The sequence below is a fragment of the Typha angustifolia genome, chromosome 2 (genome assembly GCF_048772165.1).
Source record: "Typha angustifolia cultivar Huaian chromosome 2, ASM4877216v1, whole genome shotgun sequence".
In the NCBI taxonomy this organism is placed as follows: domain Eukaryota; kingdom Viridiplantae; phylum Streptophyta; class Magnoliopsida; order Poales; family Typhaceae; genus Typha; species Typha angustifolia.
In genome coordinates this window covers 5,553,265-5,581,184 of record NC_133240.1, presented here as the reverse complement: position 1 = coordinate 5,581,184, position 27,920 = coordinate 5,553,265, and the positions used below count along the sequence as shown (strand labels likewise).

Genomic DNA, 27,920 nt, shown 5'->3' with positions numbered 1-27,920 from the left:
ATACTCCTGTCATTTACGATGAAGCCGCTGCATGGCAGGGCCCGTTTCCAGCCACACGTCGCAATCTGCGGACCGAATAATCCTCGACCGTCGGATCACCCTATGGGTCCTGCGGTCACAATCATACGGCCCACGATGGCTAAATCTTCCCCCTGGCATTTACTATGCATCCGCTGCATCGCGGAGGGCCCGTGACTACAAAGTGATGGTGACAGAGGACTACTCTTTTCACCCCACGCGTCGCAATCTCCAGGCATGTGTCGCTGCACTCCGGCATCCCCCCTTGCGACTCATTCCGGAGGGTGGAAAAAATCTTAGCTGACGTGGCTCGAGCTTGAAGCTGTTCAGTTATGATTCGATGTAGCCGCCCGTATATTCGCGTTCTTGCGCCTCCCGCTGCGAACGTGAGGACAGTGTTGAATAGCCACTAAAGGACCTCCACGTGTCCTTTTGTGTATTCAGAGATGGTACAAATTCCGGGGCGTCACTGCTTCCCAGTGAATCAAGTGAAGTGAATAGTCGAGAGAGAGAGAGAGAGAGAGATCAGCTCCACTTCTCGGTCGGTAGATCACAAATCCTAGCCCTAAGCGCAAGCCTCCGATCGAGAGAGAGGTATAAATTTTTCTTTTCTTGTTCTATTTTCGGTTACGTCGAGAGAAATCTCCTGTAGTGTTGCTTCGTCTTGTTTTTTATGCTAATTTTTGGGTTTTGTTTTAGCCTCTAGACAATAAAATGCCGATCGAGCTCAGTTAGCCTTAGAAGGGAGATTTTATCTTGCTGTATTCTGTTCTTCTTCTAGCTTGATCTGAAGTGTTCTTGTGAGAGCTCTGGGAAATGTGTTGGATTTTCTAGATGCTTTGATTCTTAGAATGATTCGGTATTCAGATGCATAATCTTGAGAATTTAGGAAATTTAAAGACTCTATGTTTAAAAATTATACCTCAGGCATTCATTGTGTGGCAGTAGAAGGCTCAAGACAAGGCTTTGGGTGATATTTGATATTTGAATTTAATACGATGAGAAATAATCAAGGACGAGTAATAGCCTAATAGGTTTTTTGTGTTTTAGCTGATCGCCCTATGTTCTTATTTCAGTGACTGAGCACTTGAATGGCTACTATGGCTACTTCTCAAATCATCTCAAAATTCTCCTATGCAAAGACTGGTGGTGCAACTGATTTGGAACCAAGAAGATTCCAAAACAGAAGAGTTTCCGATTTGAAGAACCAAGCCACCACTTATCATGGCCTAAGATCTCAAAATGCGGTGGACTTGCTTCGGATGAGGACTAACTCTGGAGCAACTTCGAAGCACTCTAAAAAGAGCTCTGGTAGTGCGAATCGGAGGCCATGGTCTCTTGTGATATGTGGAAAGGGGATGAACTTAGTCTTTGTTGGAGCTGAAATGGCTCCATGGAGTAAGACTGGGGGCCTTGGTGACGTTCTTGGAGGACTTCCACCTGCCATGGCGGTATATCTACCGTTTCCTTTTTCCCAGACGAGATTCTGCCGTGCAGTTCTTTGTTTACTCTGCAAATGGCCTTTTTGTAGGTATTCTCTTATAAATTGTCACTGGCTGATACTTTTGTAGGCAAATGGTCACCGAGTCATGGCTATATCACCTCGTTATGATCAATACAAGGATGCATGGGATACAAATGTTTCGATCGAGGTATGCATATTTTGGGTGATTATTCAGTGTTACATAGCAAACATTATGATTTGCTTTAGGCTGTTCTGTTATCTCCCTCTTTGGATAAGTATACTACAAATCTGTGCCATTATACAGTTAAAAGTGGGGGACAAGTATGAAACTGTACGGTTCTTCCACTGCTATAAAAGAGGAGTCGATCGGGTCTTTGTTGACCACCCATCATTTCTTGAGAAGGTCCACCTTTTTCTTGCTGCCCTTACATTAGTTTCTATGAAATATAATTGGTTTCTCTTTTTGTGATTGTCACCTAAACTTTGAAGTAAAATATTTAGGTCTGGGGAAAAACTGGTGGCAAGATATATGGCCCTGCCACTGGAACAGACTATCAAGACAATCAGCTACGCTTCAGTATTTTATGCCAGGTGAGTTGTTTCTCCATTTAAGGAATAAATGTGGTACGTATCCTGCTTCAGAAATTTATCATATGAAGCATCAAATAAATCTGGTAATTCTGTATTTCACATTGCGGACTAGTAATTTCCCAATCATATAATAAAACGACATCTTGTGAACTGTGCAACCTAGTGCCATCTCCTGACAAAACCGGTTGGGATTAATGTTGGAAATCAGGGAGGAGCATGGAACTATGGAAATATTTGCCTTTTAGATAACTATGGCAAATGATATGGTTCTACCAAATATGGAAAGTAGAATAATTTTTGTTAGATTTCCTCTCAAACACCAAAAGTAATAATGTCAAATGTGGTATCGGTTAATACCAAGGATGGTTGTGCTACAGGAATGGCCCATTAGCACTTAGCTGCCGTGCAGCAAGAAAGAGAGAGAAAATCATAAGGGAGACTATTCACCTTCATCCTTCGCTTTGTTGTATTGATCACCTTTCAATTCGGTACTGACTACTGGGAAATCGGAACTGAATAAATGCAAGACGACATGCAAAACCCGTTATAATAACCATTGGATTAAGGTTGGAAGTTAGAAAGGATATGGAAGTATTTGCCATCTAACATTTATTAGGTCCTGAGGTTGATAATCTTAACGTTGTATAAAGTATGGGACAGTTCTTGAATCATTTTCAGTTCTAAATGATTTATCTTCTCTGACAAGATTAAGGAAAAATCTTTTTGCCATAACCTAGTATTTAGACTACATATTAACCAGCCTAATGGACTTGGTTGAGGTATTGTTTCCTACCTTTTCTGACATATACCTGGAATATCTATCTTTGCTGAATTGATTGCAGAAATTAAAAATACTGAAATGACAATTATATTTCTATAACCCCATATTTAGGAGAATTTTAAGCATACTCTACTTGGTATTAGTTATGCTTTGTCCTTCTCTAAATCAGTTTTCCTGGAAATAGAGAATTATAATGTGAATATTATGAGTTTCTTTTTCTAACACATTGACACAAATATTATGAAATTACCGTGTTACTTAGCATTTTGCTAATGTTAACTTTAATGCCTTATGATGTACTCCTGGTCTTAGTCCTCATAAATGTATATGTAACACTTCCAGGCAGCTTTGGAAGCTCCTAGAATTTTAAACCTCAACAGCAGCGAATATTTCTCTGGCCCTTATGGTATGAAGCAAGTTGTTTTGTTTTCAAGTCACTATATCATTTTTTTTTTGTCAACAATGTTGTTGCTTGTGTTGCCTATTCACAGGAGAAGATGTACTATTTATTGCCAATGATTGGCATACTGGTCTTCTACCATGTTACTTGAAGACGATGTACCAATCCCATGGCATTTATGCAAATGCAAAGGTAAGCCTTCTGCCTTCTCTCATTGTGTTCATGCGATTTGTTTTCATATGAATATCTATGTCTGAAGCTCAGTTTGATGGCATTTTAGGTTGCTTTTTGCATCCACAATATTGCCTACCAGGGACGATTTTCCAGAGCAGATTTTGAACTTCTCAATCTCCCAGACAGCTTTAAATCTTCTTTTGACTTCTTTGATGGGTATGACTAAGCCATTCATCTTATTAGAGATTTCTCGTTGATGAATAAATTTGTATAGTCTAATTTTTTGTCATATTGCAGATATGAGAAACCTGTGAAGGGAAGGAAAATAAATTGGATGAAGGCTGGAGTTTTAGAATCTGATAGGGTATTAACTGTGAGTCCATATTATGCGCAAGAGCTCCTTTCAGGAGTAGATAGGGGTGTCGAGTTGGACAACATTCTGCGGATGACTGGGATCACTGGAATTGTAAATGGGATGGATGTTAATGAGTGGAATCCACTAACAGACAAATACATTTCTATCAATTATGACGCGAAAACTGTAAGACCCTTCTTTATGGTAATTTACTTGATCTCGATATAGGAAATATTCATGAAATAACATTTGGCAGGTAATGGAAGCAAAACCTCTCAACAAGGAAGCATTACAAGCTGAAGTTGGATTGCCTGTAAATCAGGACATTCCTGTCATTGTTTTCATCGGAAGACTGGAAGAGCAAAAGGGATCAGATATTCTAGCAGCAGCCATTCCAGAGATTGTGGATGAGAATGTTCAAGTGATTATTCTTGTAAGAATTGGAACTTGTGCCCAGTAATTGACCAATTGGATAATGTTACTCATAGAGAGTAAATAATATAAATGTATCTATCTACAGGGAACTGGCAAGAAACAGTTGGAGCACCAGCTTGAGAGTTTAGAAGAAATGTTTCCAGATAAAGTTAGAGCAGTTATGAAGTTCAATGCTCCCTTAGCTCATCAGATGATGGCTGGAGGAGATATAATAGTAATCCCTAGCAGATTTGAACCATGTGGCCTAATCCAGTTGCAAGGCATGCAGTATGGAATTGTATGTACCCTTTCCCTCTTCTTTCCTTACACATTCCAAGTTATTAATCTAGTTAGCACCCTAAATTTATAATGATGACAGTAATAAATAGAATATAACACATGCTTGCAATTTGCTCTGAGTCTTGAAGCACTACTCAATTTCTTCATTTTAATTATTAGTTTCTTTTTTTGTTAAACTTATTTGTGAACTTTCTGTTATCCATGTAATTTGTTATCAGAAAAGCTGCATATTTTCCTGTCTTTCTCTAATTGTGCTTTGATAGAAGTTGAAATTTCTATTATTGCTCCTTAGAGGATGTTGAGAACTTGAGATGTTCCAATTACTCATGGAAATTTTGAATAGTTTCATGGAAATTTTGAATAGTTTCAATAACTTTGTGTGAGAGCGGAAACCTCAAAGGGAGATGAAATTCAGAATGGTCATTAGGGAAGTAGTTAAACTAGGCATATGATTGGGGGACCTTGTTAAACTGAATCTCTTCGTATTCTATGCCATCAATATATTCTTCTGCTTGCTATTTTCCTATGTGCTAATAATGTCTAAGAGATTTTACTTGGAGCAACAAATTGTGTCACTTCCCATTCCATGAGAAGTTGTTAATCCTTTCACTGTTGAGAATTCTTAATAAGAACCTGTACTCCTTGAGCAAAACAATTATCATGAAGTATCTGATTTACAAGTTATTGCTGAATATGTTCAAAATCTATTTGATACTTGGGATTTTTTGCAGCCTCCTGCATGTTCCTCCACTGGTGGACTTGTTGATACAGTAAAAGAAGGCGAGACAGGATTCCATATGGGTCCCTTTGCTGTTGAAGTAAGGGTGTAATTTAAGTAAATACTATGAATGCAGTTCCCCATTCAACCTACTGTAACCTTCTCTTTGTTTCAGTGTGATGTTGTTGATCCTGCGGATGCCAAGAAAATTGTCACAACTGTAAAACGTGCCCTTAAGGTTGTTGGGACACCCGCTTTTGAGGAGATGATTCAGAACTGCATGGCTCAGGATCTCTCCTGGAAGGTGAGCAATAATACAGTGAAGCATTTTTCTCTGAGCTGGGCATATGGCTGAGTTAACATGAATCCTAGACCGTTTACTATTCATATTGTTTTGCATTAACTAATGTATATACTTTGTGATATCGTCTATGTCGCAGGGACCGGCCAAGCAGTGGGAGACCTTCCTCCTAAGCTTGGAGGTTGCTGGAAACGAAGAAGGGATTGACGGGGAGGAAATAGCTCCTCTTGCCAAGGAAAATGTAGCTGCTCCCTAAACAACAAAGCCATATGCATTGACCTCCTTCAAGCAAAAAATGGAGACCTGTACAAAATCATGGTAGTCTTTCTATTCCCGAATAATTAGTAGATAGAGATCATTGCATGTAGCAAAGATTGAACAATGTGAGAAGTCTCCTCCATGAAAAATAAAAGTTTATCTAGGTAGTTTTGATAGTTAACTTCTCAATTCACAGCCATCTTTGTTCATTATTGTGTTGTCCTGCCCTCTTTGGTACAAAACTCAGTGCAGGAACTTGAACTTACAATGTGATCTTCAATGCCTGAAATTATATTTATTCTAGCCTATGTTTCGTAAGAGGATCTTTCTCAATATGGCATTTATCACCAGCTATATGGATGATCTCCAAAGGCTTTGTATGTGCAGCCATGTTTTGTTCTCATAAGCTTGGGATATTTATTCTAGATATTAACAAATGTCTTTGAATTGTACTGTATATCTTGGGTGTTACAAGTTTAGTGTTGTTAGAATCATAGTGCTCCTAGTTGCAGGAACTTAAATTGCAAACAAGTTGGATTGTTTTACTCCCCAACTAGTCTTTAAGGCTTTTGAAGTGGGCTTGTTTGAATTGTACTGTATATCTTGGGTGTTACAACTTATGTTTGTTATAAGGTAATAGTATGGAGTGTTACAATTGAGAATAGAAGTGCTGAATCTATTTATTTGATAGGTAATAGTAAGAATTGACTTCCACCTGGGAAGTGGTGTCAATGAGGTGTTTGTGTTTCTTTTCTACTTAGCTATTTTGTTCCAGAGCATAAGGGCAAGAAATGCAGTGTGGTAAACCATTTGATTCAAGGTATCAATTGAACATGTTAAGAGGTGAATTCACCTGTGTCATCCATCCGATGAAAATTGTCTAATTTTCCTAGAGAATATATTCTCGACAAAGGTTTTGAATTACATGAAACAAGGAAGCAATGTAAATCATAACAAGTTACCGTCAATTGATTTAAAAGACCATACATCAAGAGTGATTTATTCAAAGGAAGAGGACTTTGACAACAAGAACTAGAGGGTAGCTTTTAATTTTCGACAATAAAATTGGCAAGGTTCACATTTTATACTACTGAAAAGATCACTAGGTAACTGGAAAAGTTTGATTACTCAATTATAAATCTCAGTAGATTGTGGTTGTCTTAGTCTAGGATGACAAATAGAAAGGAGTGTGTTTTTTTAAATGCCAATCTAAGCTTTGAGATGCTTCAAATGCATGGGATATATGCCATAATACACTCCTTCCTTGCAGTAGCATCTTCCCAGAGGGGCTTAGTCGTTCAAGACAAAGTAATCAACGACCAGTATAAGATAGACATTGAATTAATACACAATTTTTGAGAACAAGTAAGATTTGTTTTAATTGGGCTATTGTTTTGATATTATTTTAGTAAAAAGTACTTTTAATTACGAATTCAAATTATTTATATTTTTAGGTTGCTCTCTCCAAGAAAGATTGTCCATCGCCGTCCTGGATGTGAGCAAACTAAACGAAAACCCACTGGTAAAATAAAAATAGACGAAGCATCTTTAACCAATAAAGCAGTCTGAAAATATTTAATTATTGTTTGGAAGATCTATTTTACGTAGAACAATAAGTAACAATTAAAATATGAAACACTAGAGCACAAACAAATATAATTATTTTAATATAAAAAAACCTATTATCAATGAAGGGGAAAAAATTATGAACTTGATTGTTATTATCTACAATCCTCTTGATCATGCTTTACTTGACTCCCCCTCAATCCACTGCTTTTCATACTTGGTGTTTAACATTAATAACCCTTGAGGTTATGGGCTTGCCTCTATAATCCTTGGGTAGTATCTAATAAAAATTTTAATACAGTGGAATTTCAACAAAATAAAGTATTAAACCCTTACAGATGATCTTCCTAACTCCTTTTTAAGTGATCTCCAAGGAGATTTCTAACCTTCAGAAGTGGTGCTATAATTCTTTTAAAACATTCCTTTTATAGCACCCAAAAATAATATGCTCCTCAAACTGGAACATAGATCGAAAAGGGGAACTCTTCCTTATATATTTGAATATGTTCAAACAAGCCCACTTCAAAAGCCACTTTGAATCTTCCTTATATATTTGAAAATGTTCAAACAAGCCCACTTCAAAAGCCACTTTGAATATTTGCAGGTGCTCTTGGGCAAGTTTTGTTCAAAATTATTCTAACAAGCTTCAAATGAACTTTGTTTGCTTTTTCTCTTTAATATTTTCTAGAGCTCTCGGGCAAATTATGGTTGAAGTTTATTCGAGCAACCTTCAACGAACTTTAATCTTTGCTATACTAGTTCCATTTATGTTCCAAACTCTATTGGAACTTTAATCTTTGCTGCACTAGTTATATTTATGTTCCAAATTTATAAGATATTGTGTCATAGTTCATACAAGAAAAACTAAAGAAATATATCATAACTAACTTTATTTGGTCACAAATTTATCAATTATAAAGCCTAACATAGTAAAGAGCAAGAGTATTGGAGATCTTATTAGGAAAAATGTATGAGCTTCTTTCTTGCAGCCGAGTAAAATTTCTCCATGAAACTATTATGGTAGGCCCAAGCCAAGAAATTGGAGTATAAATTATGAGTAAAATAAGGAAAGTAGGGAACTTATTTATTTATTTTTTTGGTGAAAAGATAATTACATTACCATAAAAAGTTTGCAAAAATATCTTAAATATCTAGCCATATACCAAGGGTATGCCTACACAAAAAATATAAAACCTCATATTAAATAGACTCCACCCAGGTAGAAACAAAACCCTACTTCTACCCTAGGTTAGCTAACTGATTAGCAGCATAGTTCGCTTCCCTAAAATAGTGGGAGAAGAAAATAGATGTAAAAAAAAATTAACAAGTGATGAATATTACATATGGTATGATGCTACCTCCTCGGCGGCAATTGCATTAAAGATGGAATTTTGATGAGTTTGGAAGAATCCAAGTGAACTCTTAGCAAAATAAAATGATGATCTACACTTTAAGTAAGGTAAATTTAATAGCTTCCGCTTCAAAATATAATGGGTCAACCGCCTAGAGCGCACATGCCCCTATAAGAAAAGGAGATCCACGTAGTTATCAAAATTAGACCAGACATTAACTCGATTAGAAGTCGGGTTATTGGGTTATTGGTTCGACTAGTGGTTCACTCGATTGAATTACTGGTTTTTCAAAAATATTTAAATAATATATAAATAGCTCTACATAATTCTAAATATAATAATAATATATATAAGTAGTATAATTGTATATATATCCCACAAATATATGTTATTTATATAGATATCCTCGTAGTTACTTTTTAAATTATGTCATTTAGTAGAAAAGAATAAAAATACTATTAACTAAAATAATAATATTTTTGTCTTTTTACATTTGAATTATTTAAATTTTAATGAAAGTTTACTCCAAAGGGTGTTCAAGCTAAAAATAAGGATTTTAGAGTGTAGGCATGCAAAAACTTTGTATTTTAAGGAATATACATGTAAATATGAATGTAGAGAGACATAAAAGTAAATAATTGCCTTTTTAAGGGTATATGTGCAAAAAAAAATTAATTTTATAAAACATATGATATAAACTAAATATTTTTAGAATTTTATGACTAAAATACGACTATGATGTAGAATGGCATAATAAAACATTAAGGATGATTAGATAATTTTGTAAAAAATACTTGACCCAATTGGTTCGCTAAAAAATAGCTAGGTTGCACGAGTCACTAGTTCAACAGTCAGGTTTGCTAATTTTTACTGGGCCGAATGCTTATCTGGTCTGATAATAAAATCAAACCGATTTGATAGTCATTTCACTAGTTCATCAATCTGACCACTCGGTTCGGTTCGGTTTTGATAACTATGGGCAACCCTTATCCCACTAGCAATAAAACCATAGTTATTAGAACTGAACTAGCAATAAAATCATAGTTGTTAGAACCGAACTGTATTGGGTGATTGGACCGGTGAATTGGTGAACCGACCACCAAATCAGTTCGATATTATTATCAAAACGGATAAGTTATTAGCCCGATAAAAATCAATAAATATGATAGTTGAACTAGTAACCCATGCAACCCGACTGCTTTTTAGTGAACTGACTAGATCAAGTATTTTTACAAAATTATAAAATTATCCTTAATATTTAATTATTTATTATATATCCTAATGATATTTTAGTCCTAAAATTTTGAAAATATTTAGTTTATAATATATTTGCATTATAAAATTAGTTTGTTTGCACATTTACCCTTAAAAAGGTACTTATTTACTTATATGTCATTCTAAAGTTTATATTTACATGTATATTGCTCAGAATACATAGTTATTGCATGTATACATATTAAAATCCTTATTTTTGTATGAATACCCTTCGGAGTAAACTTTCATCAAAATTTAAACAATATAAATGTAAAAAATATAAAAATAAACAATATAAATGTAAAAAGATAAAAATATCATTATTTTAGTCTTCAAGTATTTCTAGTTAATGGTATTCTTTTTATTAAATGACTTAGTTTGAAATGTAACTATGAGTGTATCTAAGTAAGTAACATATATTTTGAGGGATATACATACAATTATACTTCTTTTGTAGATATTTTTTATTTTTAGAATTATGTGGAAAAATCTATGTATTATTTATTTTTTTTTGAAAAAAAAAACCAACAATCCGATTGGTTGAACTATAACCTAATGACCCAATATTTGACCGAGTCAATGTCTGATCCAGTTCCAATAACTATGAATAAAATTCACCCTCACTTTTAGCTTTAGTGGTACCAAAGACACTATCGATATTGATTAAACTAGAATCTAAATTCAGAGCGCACTAGGAGCAAACACACGAGGCTAGCATGAGATAGTCACGGTGCGGTCGAGAATCGTAGCTACCTCCACACCAAATATGATCATTTTGAATGTCATCTGATTAGTGATTGTAAACTTGTGTTGAAAAATTACATTGTTTTGACTCTTTTAAAGGCGTCACATCTTATAAGCAATTATACTCCTAGTTAAAGTGTGAGCTTCTTTTGAAAGGCTAACCCCCTCCCTTGATCCAATCTTTGCAGCTCCAAGTTCTATGATCGGCAAAGAGAATGCATAGATGTCATTTTAAGTGTTTTCAAAATTATCTCACCCTTTAACACCCGATGATAAGGTGATCAACCGATTCCACCTCATCGCGGCGCAAAGGGTAGGTGGCTGAAAGAGTAAGGGATAGGGCATTAAGTATGGCATTAATGAGAAATTGATCTTATCGCACTTTTCAAAAAAATATTATAATTTTAGGAGTAACCGGTAATCCCTCTAATACTAACCACTCATCTCATATAGAATCCCAGAACATCCTTAGAGGCACCTAGGGGAAGAAGAATGTTATGCACTAACCCACTCAGGATAGGTCTACAAAAGTAAACAATTCACCTCTGATTCTACCCCGAAGGGGATAGAAACCAGAAAACCTTCTTATTAGTAAGTCTGATATTAATATTGATAAAAGGTAAGAGAAATGGCAAAAGAATATTAGAGATTTAAGGATCATTCTTGACAAAGGCATTGCAAACATTGCTAATGGAATGATGAATTCCCAACCTGATGAATTAAAGGCAATAAAAAAGGTGCTTGAATAATGTAGACTTGTTGGCTCTTGTCCGAAAATGTTATAAAAAATTATGAGACCCCATACTTAGCTAGTATGAGCTTGATTCAAGCCTTGCCAAGCCTTTTAAGAAGATTGAATGATCTAGGCCCAATAAGTCCAACTTGGTAGTTCTAAAGACTACGAATATCGAGACCACCCATCTTTAAAAGAAGTTGGCACTTATCCCACTTAATCAAATGAAGCCCATGCTTTGACTCTCCCTAGTCTTATAAGAATGCTCTAGCACACTTCTATTCAGTACGAATAGAGGAACATAAGCATTACTCATTAGGAAATGTCAGAAGAGTCAAAACAGTGGACTAAGTGTCGCTCTACCCGCCTAAGAGAGGGTGGAGAGTTTTATGTCTTAAACTTAGTTTTGACTCGAGATAGCAAGAAATCAAATTGAAGCATTCAAGGATGAGAGAGTTGGATACTAACTCCTAGGTAAATAAAAGGAAATGATCTTTTGGGGATCTAGAGGGATGCACCAAAAATTTTCCCTAGAGAAGAGTGTTTCAAAATTGGGAAGTAAAAGACCAATTTTCTCCAATTAATATGTTGATTGGTTAAAACATAATATTTATCCAAAATAATATTAAGCGCATCGTAATTAATAAAATTCACTTTAGTTATAATAATAAAATTATCATAAATATTAGATGACAAATCCTATTGTCACTAGGAATAAGAAAGCCATCTAAATCACTATTATACATTATCATTCAGTACGCTAGATAAAAGTTGCATAAAAAGAATAAATAGATAGGGATCCCCCTATCTTTAGCCAAAGAAAATTAATGGCATTAATTAACAAAGCAAAGAAAGGAAAAGAGATACAAATATGAACTTATGAAATCAACTTACGAAAAATTCATAGTAGGTTAGACCTCAAGGATGGCCTCCTAGCTTAGCCTATCATAGGTTTTTTATAAAATCAAGTTTAATAAGCACATAAGGATCATCATGCTTGCTCTTCTACATTAAATGAACAATTTCTTGGGTTAGAATAGTGTTGTCCAAAATGAATCGATTATTGCTTAGGACCAACTAGACTTGACAAGACTGATTTTATCCCGTTAACCAGGACTTTAGCAAATAGTTTAGAAAAAATATTACATAGATAGATAGGTTGAAAGTTTTCAATCATAGTAAAGTTAGGAACTCTGGGGATCAAAGAGAGGGAAGGGAACTAGTATAGTGAAATGGGTTAAAAGTAGTAAAATAGAATCATACAAAATATCCCAATAATTATGAAAAAATTACCTAGTAACCATCCAGTCTAGGAATTTGCCCAAAGGAATAGACCATAGGGTAACATGAATCTCTTCAAAGGAGAAGGGCTTATCGGTTAACTCATCATTGCACTTCGAGTTAAGGGATAGCAAAAAGGGACAAGCAATATTGATATCTCAATAATTATCTAGAGATCAGATAATAGAACAGAATTTAGTAAAACATTTAACCAAATCATTCGAAGACTCAAAACATTCACCAAAATCAGAAATTAAACATAAAATAAAATAATTTTTTATCCATCTAATAAAGTAGCCATTTAAAAAAATATAGTATTTTTATCCCTATCCATAAGCCAATTAACTATAGCCTTGGATCTTGACTTACAATCAATTTTTCTTATAAAGGTCACATGCTTCCTGTAGGCCACCTACAGTGCTCCATGACTTTTGGGAAGCTAAGCCCCACATTATAGTCCTTGACTTCTAAATACTAAAATTTAAGAATAGGTAATCTCAACTTGGTTCTCTAGACAAAGTTAGTACTTATTCCAAAATAAAAATTTATGCTTTAAATAATTTATATTACAATTAACAGATTGTAGTACATCTAGAGGTAAATATTTTAATATTGAGAAATCGAATATCTAATATCATTATACTCAAACTGAAAGTTCTCAAAAGAAAAAAAAACTTAGCATAAAAAGAGACTCTCAAGCTCAACTTGATGAGAAGCAAAGTATGATTGGAGCTTGTGTGCTCAAGATGAGTAAGAGAATTATTGGGGATATGTCTACAGTCAAGACTTTAAGACCAAGGCTCTATCTAGTTTAGACCACAGCCATGCTCTTTCTTCATGGTTGTTACTCTATGTGAAGAGAGATCATACACATCGTATGTTAACTAACTAATTTTAAGAGCAAAAGTCTTTAAAATCTCCAATCTTATGATTCAAAATAAATGGCTTTTCACCTCTTTTTTTTCATCAAAACTCATAATAACATTTAAATTACCCATGAAACAACAAGAAACATTCAAAAAATTTAATCTACTAAAATCATTTTAAAGCTTCCTATGGATAATAAAATTGCTAGTAGTGTAGATACCTCCCAACAACTAAGGACTCATACTTAAGAACGAAATTATTGCTAGCACAAACTGAAATTGAAGGTGATACTCTAATCTTCGCTAGATGCAAGCAGAGTAGGATTCCACCTAATAGTCTTTGATTAGGAATGATATTAGCCTTCCATTATGCTCCAAACCTGCAAGCAAAAGAAGGGCTCTAGTAGCATCTACTCTAATTACAAGTAACACAAGCAAAATAGGGTTGTAAATGATACTTAGCTTTCAACAAGAGGTTGTTTGTTTGATGACATTTTACATTGATTGATAGTCTCCTACTTGACTAAGCCTCTATAGTTCCATATAATGACTAACATAATCGAGTGGGTTTTGATGACACCTCATTGAGTGGGTATCATTGGTCCCGCGTTTAGTCCTTTAGTATAGCTCAAGCATCTTGTTATTCTATTATTTCCTTATTTAGGGAGGTGGCCTAACTAACAAAACCCAAGCATTGGCCTAGAACCCCAATCGTCATCTCCTCCAAACATTTATAGAGGCTCCAACGGGAAGGCAAATAAAGCAATAATGAGGGAAGCCATGTCAAACACTACCCTTTTAGTAAGAGAATCATAATTGTCCAATGTATCCTAGATCTCTCTACCTTCTTGTTCACAGCACACTTATCATTAGATAAAAGAGGAACCTATTCAAGCTATTCGCACCAAAAACCTCCAAACTGAGACTAAGGACTTAAGTTGTCATACGACATATCCTGCTCTAAGTTGTAAACTGAGGTGATCAACTGTCTTAAAGCTAGGTTGTATAGAGAGCAGTTAGTACCCGAATGGAGATGAAGTCTACAGATGAGAATCTCTTTGATTGGGATGTCACCCACTAGACAACAAGAATATTTTCATATGCGGTATGATGATTCTGTTTCTCCATATTATCTTCTAAAGGAGCTTGTTTGCTAATGAGGATGATAAGCTCAGCCAATCTCATTTGGTTAAGTTGTTGTAAGTGAACTTAGTAGTGAAGGAATCGGAAGAAAACAAAGTCCAAATGAGGTTGTCTGAATTAATATTGAGATATGGCTAGCATGGATGTTAAGGATGTGCGAGGCTTTTAGGAAAAATATTTGATTAATTAGTACACTATTTGATCCTGATTAATTAAAAGATTATTGACATGAGAGATACTTCCGAGAGGTGGAAGTTAGAGATATCATGCATGAGAATGCAAGGGTCCTCTGTAATAGAGATCAATGCTCCACCCTCGATCATCGGTCTAGCATCTTTTCAAACTATGCTATAAACCTGTAGAAACGAATTCTATATCCAGGAATCGTTTGTGGCTTGTGTTGCATCTTAGAAGGAATAGCTTGAAAAATATTAGTAAGGATTTTCTTTAGCAAAGATTTCCTTGTAATGCATCCTTTTGTTTAGGCCTATATGTTGGCCATCTACTACATAGATGTTGAGGCTGACAAGGGACCTCCGCTCAATCTTTGCCTAACTTGGAGGAAGATGCATATTAAAATTACAACAAGTTCAAGTTTGTCATTATTTTAACCCTTTAAAAATAAAAAGAACTCCCTCATTAATTCTCTTAAATTTTTGGCTAAACTAGCGCTATTCTAAACATCAACATTTTACTTTTAAATAGAAACGCCAATAAGTTCAGTGTTTACATCTATAAGTTAAAAATATAAAATACTAATCTTATTAGCAATTATATATGTAAAATACTGAATTTTTTTAATAATTTATTTAAAAGATGATACACTAACAAATTCAACTAAATCTGTCTTAGTTCTTTTTAGTTGCTAGATGTGAAACGCCAATCAAATCAGTGATTCGTTGTATAAGTTATTTGTACCGAGGGTTCGAATCCCTCTCTTTCCGTTCCCTATGATCACTTAGGACTTTCTAATTCGAAGGAATTCTGATCCCTTGATTTTATCATAGGTAAATGTATGAAACAAATAAAATTTTTAAGAATTAATTTAGAAAAAAAACTCAAAATCTTTTATTTTTATTCCTCACGTCCAGGATTACATCCTGGATCATTAGATAAGAATCCGAAAATAAATAGGGAAACAAAGAATATCACTACTGTGTAAACAAAGAGTTAGATTAGAAGAGACACTCTACTTGCTATCCTTCTCCTATGGACTTTTTTCCTCGTAAAAAAAGAAGTTATTAACATGTTTTTTTCTTCGATAAAATATTAATAAATTCAGTATTTTATTGATAGTTATAGTAAAATATTGCCTTTCAGTATTAAGTTTGTGCTCTGATATATTTTAGTTAAAAAAAGTTTGTAAGAGAGCTAGTCTGGTCACAAATTGAGTTCCCTTCTTTCTATTCCTATTCCTTTTTGGTTGCTCCAGACGAGCCGAGCTCGAGCTGGGAATCCGATCAAACCGAACTTGAGCGAGGGATCGACTCGAACAGTCGAACTCCAACCGGTCCATTAGCTCACTCGAGCTCGGTTCTTTTACATCGCTCAGTTCGACCGGCCAGTCCTGCAAATTGTGCGAGCGATCGAAATCTCTTGCAACGAAGCATTGCGAAGTTGAGACTTCAGAGGAGAGAGAAGAAAGAGGACACATCTCAAATGGTAGAGCGCCGGTGACGACGACGAAGCATACGAGGCGAATCGAAGCTCCCATGGCGGAGGTCGATCTTGACGCCCTACTCCGATCTCACGGCGCCGACCTCTCCTCCTCTGACACCGACGACGTTGACGGGATATCCTCTGCCGTCCGCCGCCGCACCGTCGACGAGATCCTTTGCGCTTCCTCCTCCTCCTCTGACGAGGACGAACGCCCTCCTTTACTCCGCAAAGATCTGCTCGCGAACCCTAACGATGACCAGAGACCGGTCCGAGCTCCCTCCCCTCCGATCCATGACACGCTAGAAGAGGAACCCCCCGAATCCTTGTCCTGGAGGAGGAAGTCCTCTTGGTCCTCTTCCTCAGATACCCTCTCCTCGCTCGTTCTCCGGAGATTCTCCCACGCTGCTGCCTCCTCTTCTTCGTCCTCTTCCTCCCGCCCCTTGCCTCCACTCTTCCGCGGCATCCGGCCCAACCCTAAACCTGGCGCCGCTCTGGCTGCTGCTGCTGCCGCGTCGCGCTCTGTGCCGACGCCCCATGCCGCAGCGATTAAGTCGAGGAAGGCGGAATCATGTTCCTTCCAGAAGGTTGCCGAGGAGATGCCAACGGATAATTTAAAGGAGAGAGTGGGTTCCGAGGCTTTGGATGAAGCGGATGTTCCGGAGGATATTGTGTTGAGTGGGAAATTAAGGGTAGAAGATGATGTTGATGGATCGACAGCAGCGTCGTCAGAAGCTGAAGTGATGGTAGTGTCAGAAGAAGTCAATGCGCAAGAATCTAGTAGTTGTGGGGCTGGACCTTATGCTGCCGAAGAGACAACGACCATTGAGGAACTAGATGGAAAGGGAGATATGACCTCTAATTCTTCTATCAATGATGAGAATGCCAAGGAGGAGGAGGATTTGCAGAATCCTGTTGAAGATGTGAATGAGAACGCAACTGAAGCAGAGTTGGATGTCTTCGAAGCGGAAAGTAATGGTCTTGATACATGTTCATTTCGTGATGGAGATATTACTTTCAAGGAGGAAAAAGAAACTCAACTTGAAGATGAGATAGAAAATATGGTTGAAGAGAGATCAGATCAGTTGGAAATCAATAGGAAGGCTGAGAAGAAGGCAGAGAAGAAGCTGAGGGCTTCAATGAAGCCACTGGAATGGGCTGAAGAACTTGAGAAGAGGCAGGCCTCATCCGGCATGCATTGGGAAGAGGGAGCTGCTGCGCAGCCGATGAGGCTTGAAGGGATCCGAAGGGGGCCACCTGCTGTTGGATATTTGCAGATAGACCTTGACAATGCAATCACTCGTATCATTTCATCCCAAGCTTTCAGGCGTGACCATGGGTTCCCTCAAGCACTGGCAATTCATATGAATTTTATTGCTTTGGGCACATCCAAAGGGGCTGTTCTTGTTGTACCCAGCAAATACTCCACCCTTGGTGCTGAAAACATGGATTCGAAGGTTCCTCCTTAATCCTTTTTATGTTGGTTAAAGTTTCTACATATAAAGCAAGCTTTGCTGGTTCTAGTCAGTTAATTAAGTGTTTTCCTATTCCTTTATGGACATGACTGATGATTTTTTTTTGAGCTTCGTCAATTTCTTAGTGGATACTTGCATTATCATGATAAAATATAATTTTATGTATGACGAGTTAAGTGTTTCAAATGAAGTATTATACTATATATCATCTGTTAATCACTTAATTGTATTATTTTATTTGATGATATTACGCCGGTTATAAAAATATAAGGTAGAAGTGTGGAGAAGAATCTAAAGCATAAAGTTGCAAAAATAGGTAGGTCTAAGACTAGGTATCCATGTGGCAAAAATAACTTCACAGAAAATGAAGGTCTTGTGTTTGGTGGCAAAGAGGTATCAAATAGTTACCTCCTTAGTTATGTTATGTACTTCTGTTACCGTGGTTGTTAAAATTGAAAGGGAGACTGCAAACAATGTTGCACGCGATGCTAGAGCTTAGAGAAGTGATTTTCTCTTCTAGGCTATAGGTATATGATTTCTTGTCTCCTAGGATATCTTCAAAGATTTTTGAAGTTGAAGGAAAAACTTTTGCAATATTTATGGGATAGACCGTCTCATCGGCAAGAATTAAGATAATAGGGAAGATGTTAAAAAGAAAGTCTTGGCTGGGTGGGAATGCTTAGATGAATGTGTGATGGGCTGATGGCGATAGAGAAAATATTAAAAAAGTGATTATAATCTGGTGAAGTTTGAAAGTAACAATAATCAATTTGATATCTGAGAATCATTTAAGATGCCTTAGATAAGTCTAGTGGAAACCACCTAGTGCACAAACAACAATGGGGACTTGATACTAGTAAAAGGTAGTAGAAAGAGGAAACATAGCCCAAAAAACTCTAGAGAATGGATTCTTTGTTTAGCATGCCATACCCTTACACGATACATATCGGATATGGATGCATATCTTATGTGGATAAGGCTTGGATCCAATAGGGATATGTATGGATGGATGCAATTAGATATGCAAGGTGATATGACAAGTATTTAAGCCTATTAGTTATCTATTCTATCATGCAAGATGCGGGAGCTTTCAAATTCGTTGAAGCTGTAGTGCCATTTTTGTAAAGGATGATTGTTGTGGGCTTGTGCCACTTTGATTTTGTAGATGATGATGCCTCTTTCCTGGTGGTAGCATTGTTTTAGGGCAAAATAGGGCAAGTCTCCCATCTTCCTCATTTTTTTTTTTTCTTTTTGTGTCCCATCTTTTTTTCTCTCTCTTTCTCTTTTTCGACAGTGGCTCTGTTTGTCACAACCTTTTTGTGTATGAAAGAGAGCAATATCATACACTTTCTCCTCCTCCTCTCTCTCCATAGCTACCTATCTTTCTATTTGTGGAAGTCAATTTATCTTTTCTTTTTTCATTTGGCTCATGTTCATTTTAAGAATAATTTTTTTATTTTAAATTTTGGAATGGAGCTTTTATTTTAGAATAATAACTAAACATCATAATAGCCATATTATAAAATACAAATACTATTTATCAAAAGCATATTTTATTTCACACTGACTCTATAACTATAATATAAGTGAACATAGAAATGATTAGTCGTAAAATAAATACCTCATTTTGGGAAACCTATTCTAGAATTGCCCTTATTTCTAAAGTACTCGTTTACTTTAAGAATAACAAAAGTCCTTATGCCAGAACACAACCTCTTATTCCAGAATAATAGCTAAACATCAAAATAGCTATATTTCAGAATATAACTACTATTTATTAAAATTATATTTTATATCACACTAACCCAATTACCAATTTACCCTTGGCTAAAACTTCTCTTAAATATCTTATTATAATTTATCACTCATCGCTTACTTCTTTCAAACATCTTATTATAATCTATTACTCATCTCTCCTCTTTCTCATATATCTTATTATAACTCCTCTCTTATCATATATTTTTTTTTACTTTACACTAAATAAGTAACATTTAACTTAAGTAGCATAAATCTCAATAATTTAATATTTCTTCAAAATTAGCACATTTAAAAAGTATTGTTATATTAAATATTATTTTAATTGTATATACTTAAATATAAATATAAATATTATAAAATTATTAATAATATAGTATCTAATTGATATAATATTTTTTATGAATTATCTTATTATTAAACTAATTTTTATATGTACTAATGACATCAAAAATATAATATTAATAAACTAATATTTTATTGAATTCGATATTTACTCATAGATAAATAATATATTAACTATTTAAAATATGCACTAAACTAATTAAATCTTTCTTCTTTAAATAATAAAGTAAGAAATTTGGGAAAAAATTTAAGCTGAAATAAAACATATGAAAGTGTAAATATTTTAAATTTTAATAATCTCATTTTGCAAAGATATATTAAACAATATATGTTCCATGTAAAATTAAATTTTTATTATTTTCGACTATAAAGTATGTAGGATTAAATGTAAAAAAGGACAAGTATTAATAAACCAATATTTTATAAAATTAAAATATATTCAATTATAATAATAAATCTGTATAAGCATTGTATACCTACCTTTCAAACATTTCATTGCATATTTATTTTTCTAATATTGCATTGCATATCTATCTATCTAGATTGTATATGTAATGTCTTAGCCTAGCAGTGTATATGTAATGCCCTAGCTTAGTATTGCATATGTAACTCCCAAGCTTATATACATAAAATATATTAATTTATTTACCATCTATTCTATCAATCTTCTTTAAATAAAATTGAAGGGTATTTTAGTAAATTTTCTTTTTTACCTTTACTTTATATCATATCGTACATAATTATTACACACTTATTTTAGAATACAAGTAAATATATGAATAGTTATTTTTAGAATAAACCCCTCATTTTGATAATAATAATTCTTATTTGTTTTTCTTATTTCACCTCTATTCCTAATGTGAACAAGGCCAAAGTGAAGGAGGCACAGGAGCTTTCTTTGGTTTACACTTTAGAAACCAAATTTGAAATTACAAAGGATAAATATAGCTCAATTTTACTAAATTTGTAAGTCATTCTATATAGATAGCATTTGGTGCTAGATCTTTGCAAAATATTCTTTAATAGGAATCAAAGGGAAAATTTAGTTTTCCCTAAATTTTACTCTAAATTAAAAAAAATTAATATTTTAAATTTATTCAAATTGGGTCAAAATTGGTGTAGGAACATATTAAATTAATTTTGTATAAATTGATTTGAATCCAAAATACATTTTTAAGATAAAATGTCTGCATATTTAGAATTTATGAATATTTGGGTGTGGAATACAAATGATAATGCATCGCTTTGGAGAATTGAAAGAAATTAGATAAGATGGGGGAAGGTATTCCAATGTAATTGCTGGCTAAAATTAAAAATATGCAATGATTCTTATTACAAGGTGAAAGCATATATGTTAGAAAATATCTGGGTGTGGAAGCAAACCTTGCCCCTAAGGTAAATGGTCAACATATTTTGGAGATGAGAAGGGTTGTGGAGGAGGCTGAATTAAGAATAAATACTCTATTCCTAGACAAGTTGCATTACCAAAATCAACTCGACCTTCATCTTCCAGAGGTTTACGGTTTGAGAGTGAAACATCAAAACGAGAGACCTTTGAGCCTAGGAAGTGGAGAGCATCTTTCGAAGTTGCTATGAGAAAATGTTGTTCAATTAGCTACTTGCAATTAATTAGATTGCAAAATTGCTAGAATGTTTTATTTTGACATAGCTTTTCATCTTTTCTAGGAATCATTGTTTTGAAAAGTGGGGTGCGGCACCACCCACCTCGTAAAGTGGTAGGTGGTGGTGATTTGGCGGCTCGGGTGTGGTATCACCCCCCATGTTTGGAACCACTCCTTTTGGTCCTCCTCTCTCATGTTGGGAACTACTTTTTTTTCTCTCTCACCTATCTCTCACCCTCTCATTGATTGCCATGTGTCACCCATTAACTCACTCCACACTCTCATAGTTGTCCCGAACCCGTCCTCTCTCACAGCTGATAGTAATATACTAATATATATCTAATAGTTTATATATATATATATTGTTATGGTTGTAAATTACACTATTAAAATATTTATATACATATAATATACTATATTAGTATATAATTATCTTTTATTTTTATATATTAAAAACCTACTTCGCTTTGACGCTCACCTTCCGCCTTGGGGCTAGACGGCAAGGTGATCAATCGCTACCCACTACCAGCTTTCAATACATTTCTAGGAACCTTTGTAGCTATTAATTAAAGATCCAATTATTTGCCCTATGTATATAATAATTGAGAACCATATTACAAAGAGCAAACATTGAAATATATTGGACCCTATCAAAAGCACATGGAGGAAAAAATATGTTAACATTGAGTATGATTGTTAGATAGATACATAGTGGAGGCCAAATTGAGTTATCCATGGTGCTAATGCAACTCTTCAAAATTTGGCACTCAAGTTACTTAGACAACCGTGCTTACCTTCACATTGCAAGAGGAACTGAAGAATGTACTCATTCATTTATTCAATAAAGAGAAACAATATTATCCCAGGACAAGCAAAAAATCTGATGTTTGTGTGTAGTGTCTTCGTCTCTTTCTAGGAAATCACCAGAATACATGAAAGGAGAGACTATAATGTAGGCTTTTGGGAGATGCATTTGATTCATTCACTGGAGTGGGTATACTAGAAATTGCTGATCTCTTGCTTGGTGAACCAAATTTTGACCCTCATTTTCATCTATGAAGGTAATGATGGCGAGAATGGGCAAATTGAAGATGAAAATAAATGTCCAATTTAGTAGCAATGGCTCTCTAGTTTTATTTTGTCCACTCTAATCATTTTGGTCATTTGGTGCATGAACTTATTTAATATATGTATGAACTAATGACGGATACTTGTTTAGTGGTTGTCTTTTAATGAGCTTTTGGTGCTATGAATTGATATATATTGGATGGAATGGTTTACATTTTTTATCATATATAATATATCATATATGTATTGGTTGTTAGTAGACAGAATTTTTTATGTTATTATTATCTTTTATTTTGTAAACGTGCTGTTTTCAAGGATTCACCATATCCCTGTATCCATTTTTTATATCTATACCTATCGTTCACTTTTGGTAGAAAGTGGAATAAGATAAGTGAGGATGCATGCATAGATAGAGCTAAATTGTGGAAAATGATTCACATAGTTCTAAAAGCATGGATACAGAAACAGAATACAAGGATATGGAGATACGAATACGGCATGGGTACGCCAATAAATAAACAATATATTGTCAACCAATATAACATATGGTAAAAAATGATTATATCCCAGAAATGATAAGATAAAAGAAAAGAAAGCTACAATTTTAATATGTACATGCCTAAAAATTTAGAGTAATATTGTAACAAAAATTAATATGAAACTCAAAATATTAGTGAAACATTAAAATCTAATTCAACTATTAATTTATAATTAATTTGGATCTTTAAATGGCTTTCAAGTGATATGTTTAATTCATTATCAAATAAATAAAACCATAAAGTATCATGAATGATTGGATAATCGAATATACATATAAAGTATATATTTTATATCATCTGCTAGCAAAAAAAAAGGGATTGGATGATCAAGAAATGTATTAAGAGTCGTATCCTGTTGTACCAGAGCTATGTCGACATCGTTTTAGAGCCTTATCCCATCGTATCAGAGCTGTATCGACATCATATAGGCATCGTACCGTAGCCGTATTGGAAAATTAAAATTAATTTTTTAAATTCAGATACTCCTTTAGCTGTATCCGATACGTATCAGATATTGGTACAGAGGGGTAAATGAAGTATTCTTGCTTCATAGACGTAGTTCATCTAAGTAATTGGGCTCTAAGCCTCCTATATGGTTCTTCTTTGGGTCTACCTATTTGCAAACAATACTTGCTTTTAATTTTTCCTGTGGGCTTTCTTTTCTTAGGATATGAAGCCACAAAGGACGCATGCATAACATATCATTTGGAAGATCTGCTTGTTCCGCTAGTTCAAATTATTAAGCATGTTCTTAGGTTTTTTTCTTTCTAAAAGTTACTGCCATTGACCAAGGGAAGGTGAGAGGTGAGGTGGGCCCATTCTATTATGGGGTCAATGGTGTAATAGGCCAATGGTGTAATAGTGTTATATTAATGTGACTGACGTACAAAATATTCTCTTCTTATGTTCCCCCCTAGTCACTCTGGAAAGTTTCTTTTCGAATCAATTTTTTCATTTCTGCTAAATTACTTCTGTATTTTCATTGAATTTGTCTACCATGGCAAAAAAATATCAAATGGTACCTATTGTTTAAACCAATAAATTAAGCCATTAGACATAAACTCAAAAATTTCAACTTTGCTTTATCATTTTGTCAGTCTGAATAGGCTATTTGCAGAAAAAAGCCCTTAGGTTTTAATAATAGTAAGATTGGGTTCTCAAAATTGAATGCGTTTGAACCAGTGTTGTGAAAAGCGCCCGTGGTATGTGGATGGTCATGTGACTACTTAATGTCTATTTAGTATGTAGGTGCATATGCGGGCACATATGCCGCTATATGGTAAAAATATTAAAAATAAATTATATAAAATTTTACCTTTCTAGTATATTGAATATTTTAGAATAACAAGCTAATTGTAAGGTAAAAATTGCAAAGTAATATGTGAAGAGTCATTTTTATCATTTTCTATCCACTAAGAATGCTACTTTCTAGTCATGCAATTACTCAACAAATAAATGTCAAGTATAGTAAGTTGCATTAAAAAAAATATATTATGAAGTGCTATAAATATCTCCATATTATGACAAAGCACTTTCATATGCATATGAAGATGTGTATGCATATGCAGTCAATATGCAGTAATTGGCGGTCAATATACAGGAAATATGCAAGTAGGGGCGTCAAAATAAATGAGCAGTTCAATCTAGGCTCGATTAGGGCTCAGCTTAGGCTCGAATCGAATATAAATGAATCGAGCCTGAGCCAAATTTCAGGCTGGAAATGAATTTCAAGCTGAGCTTGAGCACAAGCCGGTTCGCTCAAGCTCAGGTCAATAAGCTCAAAATTATTATTTATCAATATATATATATATATATATTCATATGAGGGTGCATATGCATCTACGGCTTATATGCGGTCAGATTGTATATGAGGACAGCATAATGCATATGTGAGGCGGTTGACCTAGCACCATCTTTTATGTGCTTGCATATACAATCTATGCAGCCGGTTTTCAAAACAATGGTCTGAACATCTTGTTGGTAAGATGGCTTATGGGAATTGAACACTTATGGTTTTACTTTCAGGTGCTGATTTTTGGGACCCATGGTGAGAAAGTTCAATCAGCTGTGACTTCTATGTGCTTCAACCAGCAAGGTGACCTTCTATTAGCAGGATATGGTGATGGTCATCTAACAGTTTGGGATGTACAGAAAGTGGCGGCAGCAAAAGTAATTATTGGGGAGCATACTGCACCAGTAGTGCATGCGTTGTTTCTGGGTCAAGATTCACAAGTTACACGCCAATTTAAAGCTATTACTGGAGATTCCAAGGGGCTAGTTGTATTGCACACTTTCTCAGTTTTCTCTGTTGTTCCTTTGCTCAATCGTTTCTCTGTTAAGACCCAGGTCTGAAGGAATTGTCTCCTAGTTATGACCAATTTCAATTTGACCTTCAATGTTCTACATGCAAAATGGTTTATGTTACATGATACCATCTGTTCTTGCAGTGCCTTCTTGATGGACCAAAAAATGGTATTGTATTATCTGCTTGTCCTCTTTTAGTGGACAGCTCAAATAGTTTGAGCAACATATCTGCCCAGGGCAACTCAGCAATTTCTACTAGTGGTCTTGGTAGCATGGTGGGAGGTGTTGTTGGAGGTGTAGTTGGAGGAGAGGGCGGATGGAAGCTTTTCAATGAAGGTTCTTCTTTTGTAGAAGAAGGTGTGGTCATATTTGTCACCAATCAAAATGCTCTGGTGGTATGGAGCCTTCATGTGATAATGGAAAATTTAATTAGGATTTACGTTGTCCATTATTGCCTGAACCAAGTGGAAAATCTTACTCTGAAGATTAGCTTTACTATTGCATTTCCTTTTCAGGTTAGGCTGAGTCCAAATGTGGAAGTTTATGAGAAATTTTCAAGACCAGAGGGCGCACGAGAAGGCTCATTGCCTTATACTGCATGGAAATGTACAACGCTCTTACATGATTCATCTCTTGGTGAGCTTAAATGCATTTCATCACCAAATTTTGTACTGATTTCTATGGAAGTAGTTATATTCTTTGGCAAACATGAAAAATCTGCAGATGCATCTGAGAGAGTTTCATGGCTTGCAATTGCATGGGATCGTCAAGTCCAAGTGGCAAAGTTGGTTAAATCTGAGATGAAAAGGCACAAGGAATGGAACCTTGATAGTGCAGCAATTGGTGTAGCCTGGTTAGATGATCAGGTACTGAAAAGGTCTATTTGCTGACTGATGCTCATACTCTTTTTCTAGACATCTATTATGGATGGATTGAGCTTTTGTTTTATTTTCCAGATGTTGTTGGTTCTTACCTTTAGAGGACAGCTTTGCTTGTTTTCCAAAGATGGGAACGAGCTTCACAGGACCAGTTTTGTTCTTGATGGTTTGGAAATTGATGACATCATCACCTATCATACCCACTTCTCTAATGTTTTTGGTAATCCAGAAAAGGCTTATCACAATTCAGTTGCAGTAAGAGGAGCTACTGTGTACATACTTGGGCCCATGCACCTCATAGTTTCTCGTCTTCTTCCTTGGAAAGAACGAATTCAAGTACTACAGAGGGCAGGTGACTGGATGGGTGCACTTGACATGGCAATGAGGCTTTATGATGGCCATTCAGAAGGTGTTATTGATCTCCCAAGAACAGTTGGTGCTATAAGGGAGGCCATAATGCCATTTCTAGTAGAGCTGCTATTATCATATGTAGATGAAGTTTTTTCTTATATTTCGGTTGCTGTTGGCAACCAGGTTGGGAAAGGGGGACTAGTGGAGGGTCCAAATTATGCTGATGGTTCTTTGCGGACAGAGATAGAGGAGCAATACGCTCGCGTGGGTGGTGTTGCAGTTGAATTTTGTGTTCACATCAAAAGGTCTGATATCCTGTTCGACAATATATTCTCCAAATTTGTTGCTGTTCAACATGGAGGTACTATCCTTTTCTCATTTTGTTTGTCCTTGAAACAATATCAGCTATGAGTTCGTGCAACCTATCTCTTGCAATGGCATCCACGTTTTCATTTCAGTTGATTAATACCATATCTGAATGTACCACTGTATTTTCTGCAGTAAAATTGAAAATAATAAATTCTCCTTGTGTGATATACTAAGGATAAGGGGTTAAGGTTGCTTAAATCTTCTCTCCAGACCCTGCATCGGTGGGAACACGGGAGTCTAGTGCATTGCATGCCCTCCTCAATTAATTGGGATTGCAAGAATGGACATTTTTCATAATGTTAATTTTGAAAAGACAATCCATTATCTCATTAGTTGTTTAGACTAACTATTCTTGAAATATGATCAATTTACTGTATCAGTATATCTGCACTTATGTATCATCAAAAAGAGCTTACAAATCATTCTTTCACTTCTGCTTTATTCTTTAAAATGATAATATATGGTCCTGAATTCAATGGATATTCAATGATTTCTATGAACCAAATCTTGAAAAGAAATTTCTTAGTGACAGGAAAGAAATTTCTTAGTGACTAGGAAATACCAAATGACAATCCAATAACCAAGGTTTTAAAAATATTGTAGGTGGTAGACAGGCAAACAAGGAATCATATAGCGCACCTAAGCGGTAGGCGGATGCCTATGTGGGCACCTAGAATTTAGGATGGTTAAAAAATAAACAAATAAAAGAAATAATAGTTAGATAATAAGTTAAAATTAACACCTACAAATTGAAACTATGGTTCGTTGGATCGGCCGATCCCGATCTAGTCCCGATCCAAACTCTCTCTTTCACTCTATTTTTTTTCCTCTTTTTCTCTCCTTA

The 27,920-nt window shown here is 35.1% G+C and overlaps 2 protein-coding genes across 3 annotated transcripts in view; both read left to right on the top strand.

The window, feature by feature from the left end:
• The first annotated feature begins 464 nt into the window (after nucleotides 1–464).
• LOC140771140 (granule-bound starch synthase 1, chloroplastic/amyloplastic-like) lies at nucleotides 465–6,093 on the top strand. The gene is made up of 14 exons (XM_073112561.1): nucleotides 465–612; nucleotides 1,095–1,469; nucleotides 1,590–1,670; nucleotides 1,788–1,886; nucleotides 1,985–2,074; nucleotides 3,198–3,261; nucleotides 3,347–3,447; nucleotides 3,536–3,645; nucleotides 3,727–3,970; nucleotides 4,041–4,217; nucleotides 4,305–4,496; nucleotides 5,230–5,316; nucleotides 5,392–5,520; nucleotides 5,657–6,093. Exons 2-14 carry the CDS (start codon nucleotides 1,110–1,112, stop codon nucleotides 5,771–5,773), a joined length of 1,851 nt encoding a protein of 616 aa, XP_072968662.1. The 5' UTR covers nucleotides 465–612; nucleotides 1,095–1,109; the 3' UTR covers nucleotides 5,774–6,093.
• A 10,178-nt stretch (nucleotides 6,094–16,271) lies between these two features.
• LOC140773979 (uncharacterized) overlaps nucleotides 16,272–27,920 on the top strand; it is a 33,936-nt gene continuing 22,287 nt past the window's right edge. For both annotated transcript variants that reach the window (XR_012106546.1, XM_073116791.1), the window contains exons 1-6: nucleotides 16,272–17,827; nucleotides 25,200–25,520; nucleotides 25,622–25,873; nucleotides 25,994–26,114; nucleotides 26,202–26,344; nucleotides 26,435–27,068. Coding sequence is in view for 1 of the 2 variants with exons in the window: in XM_073116791.1 (XP_072972892.1) it covers nucleotides 16,427–17,827; nucleotides 25,200–25,520; nucleotides 25,622–25,873; nucleotides 25,994–26,114; nucleotides 26,202–26,344; nucleotides 26,435–27,068 (2,872 nt within the window). In the remaining variant the exon portion in view is untranslated. The remainder of the gene's footprint in view (nucleotides 17,828–25,199; nucleotides 25,521–25,621; nucleotides 25,874–25,993; nucleotides 26,115–26,201; nucleotides 26,345–26,434; nucleotides 27,069–27,920) is intronic.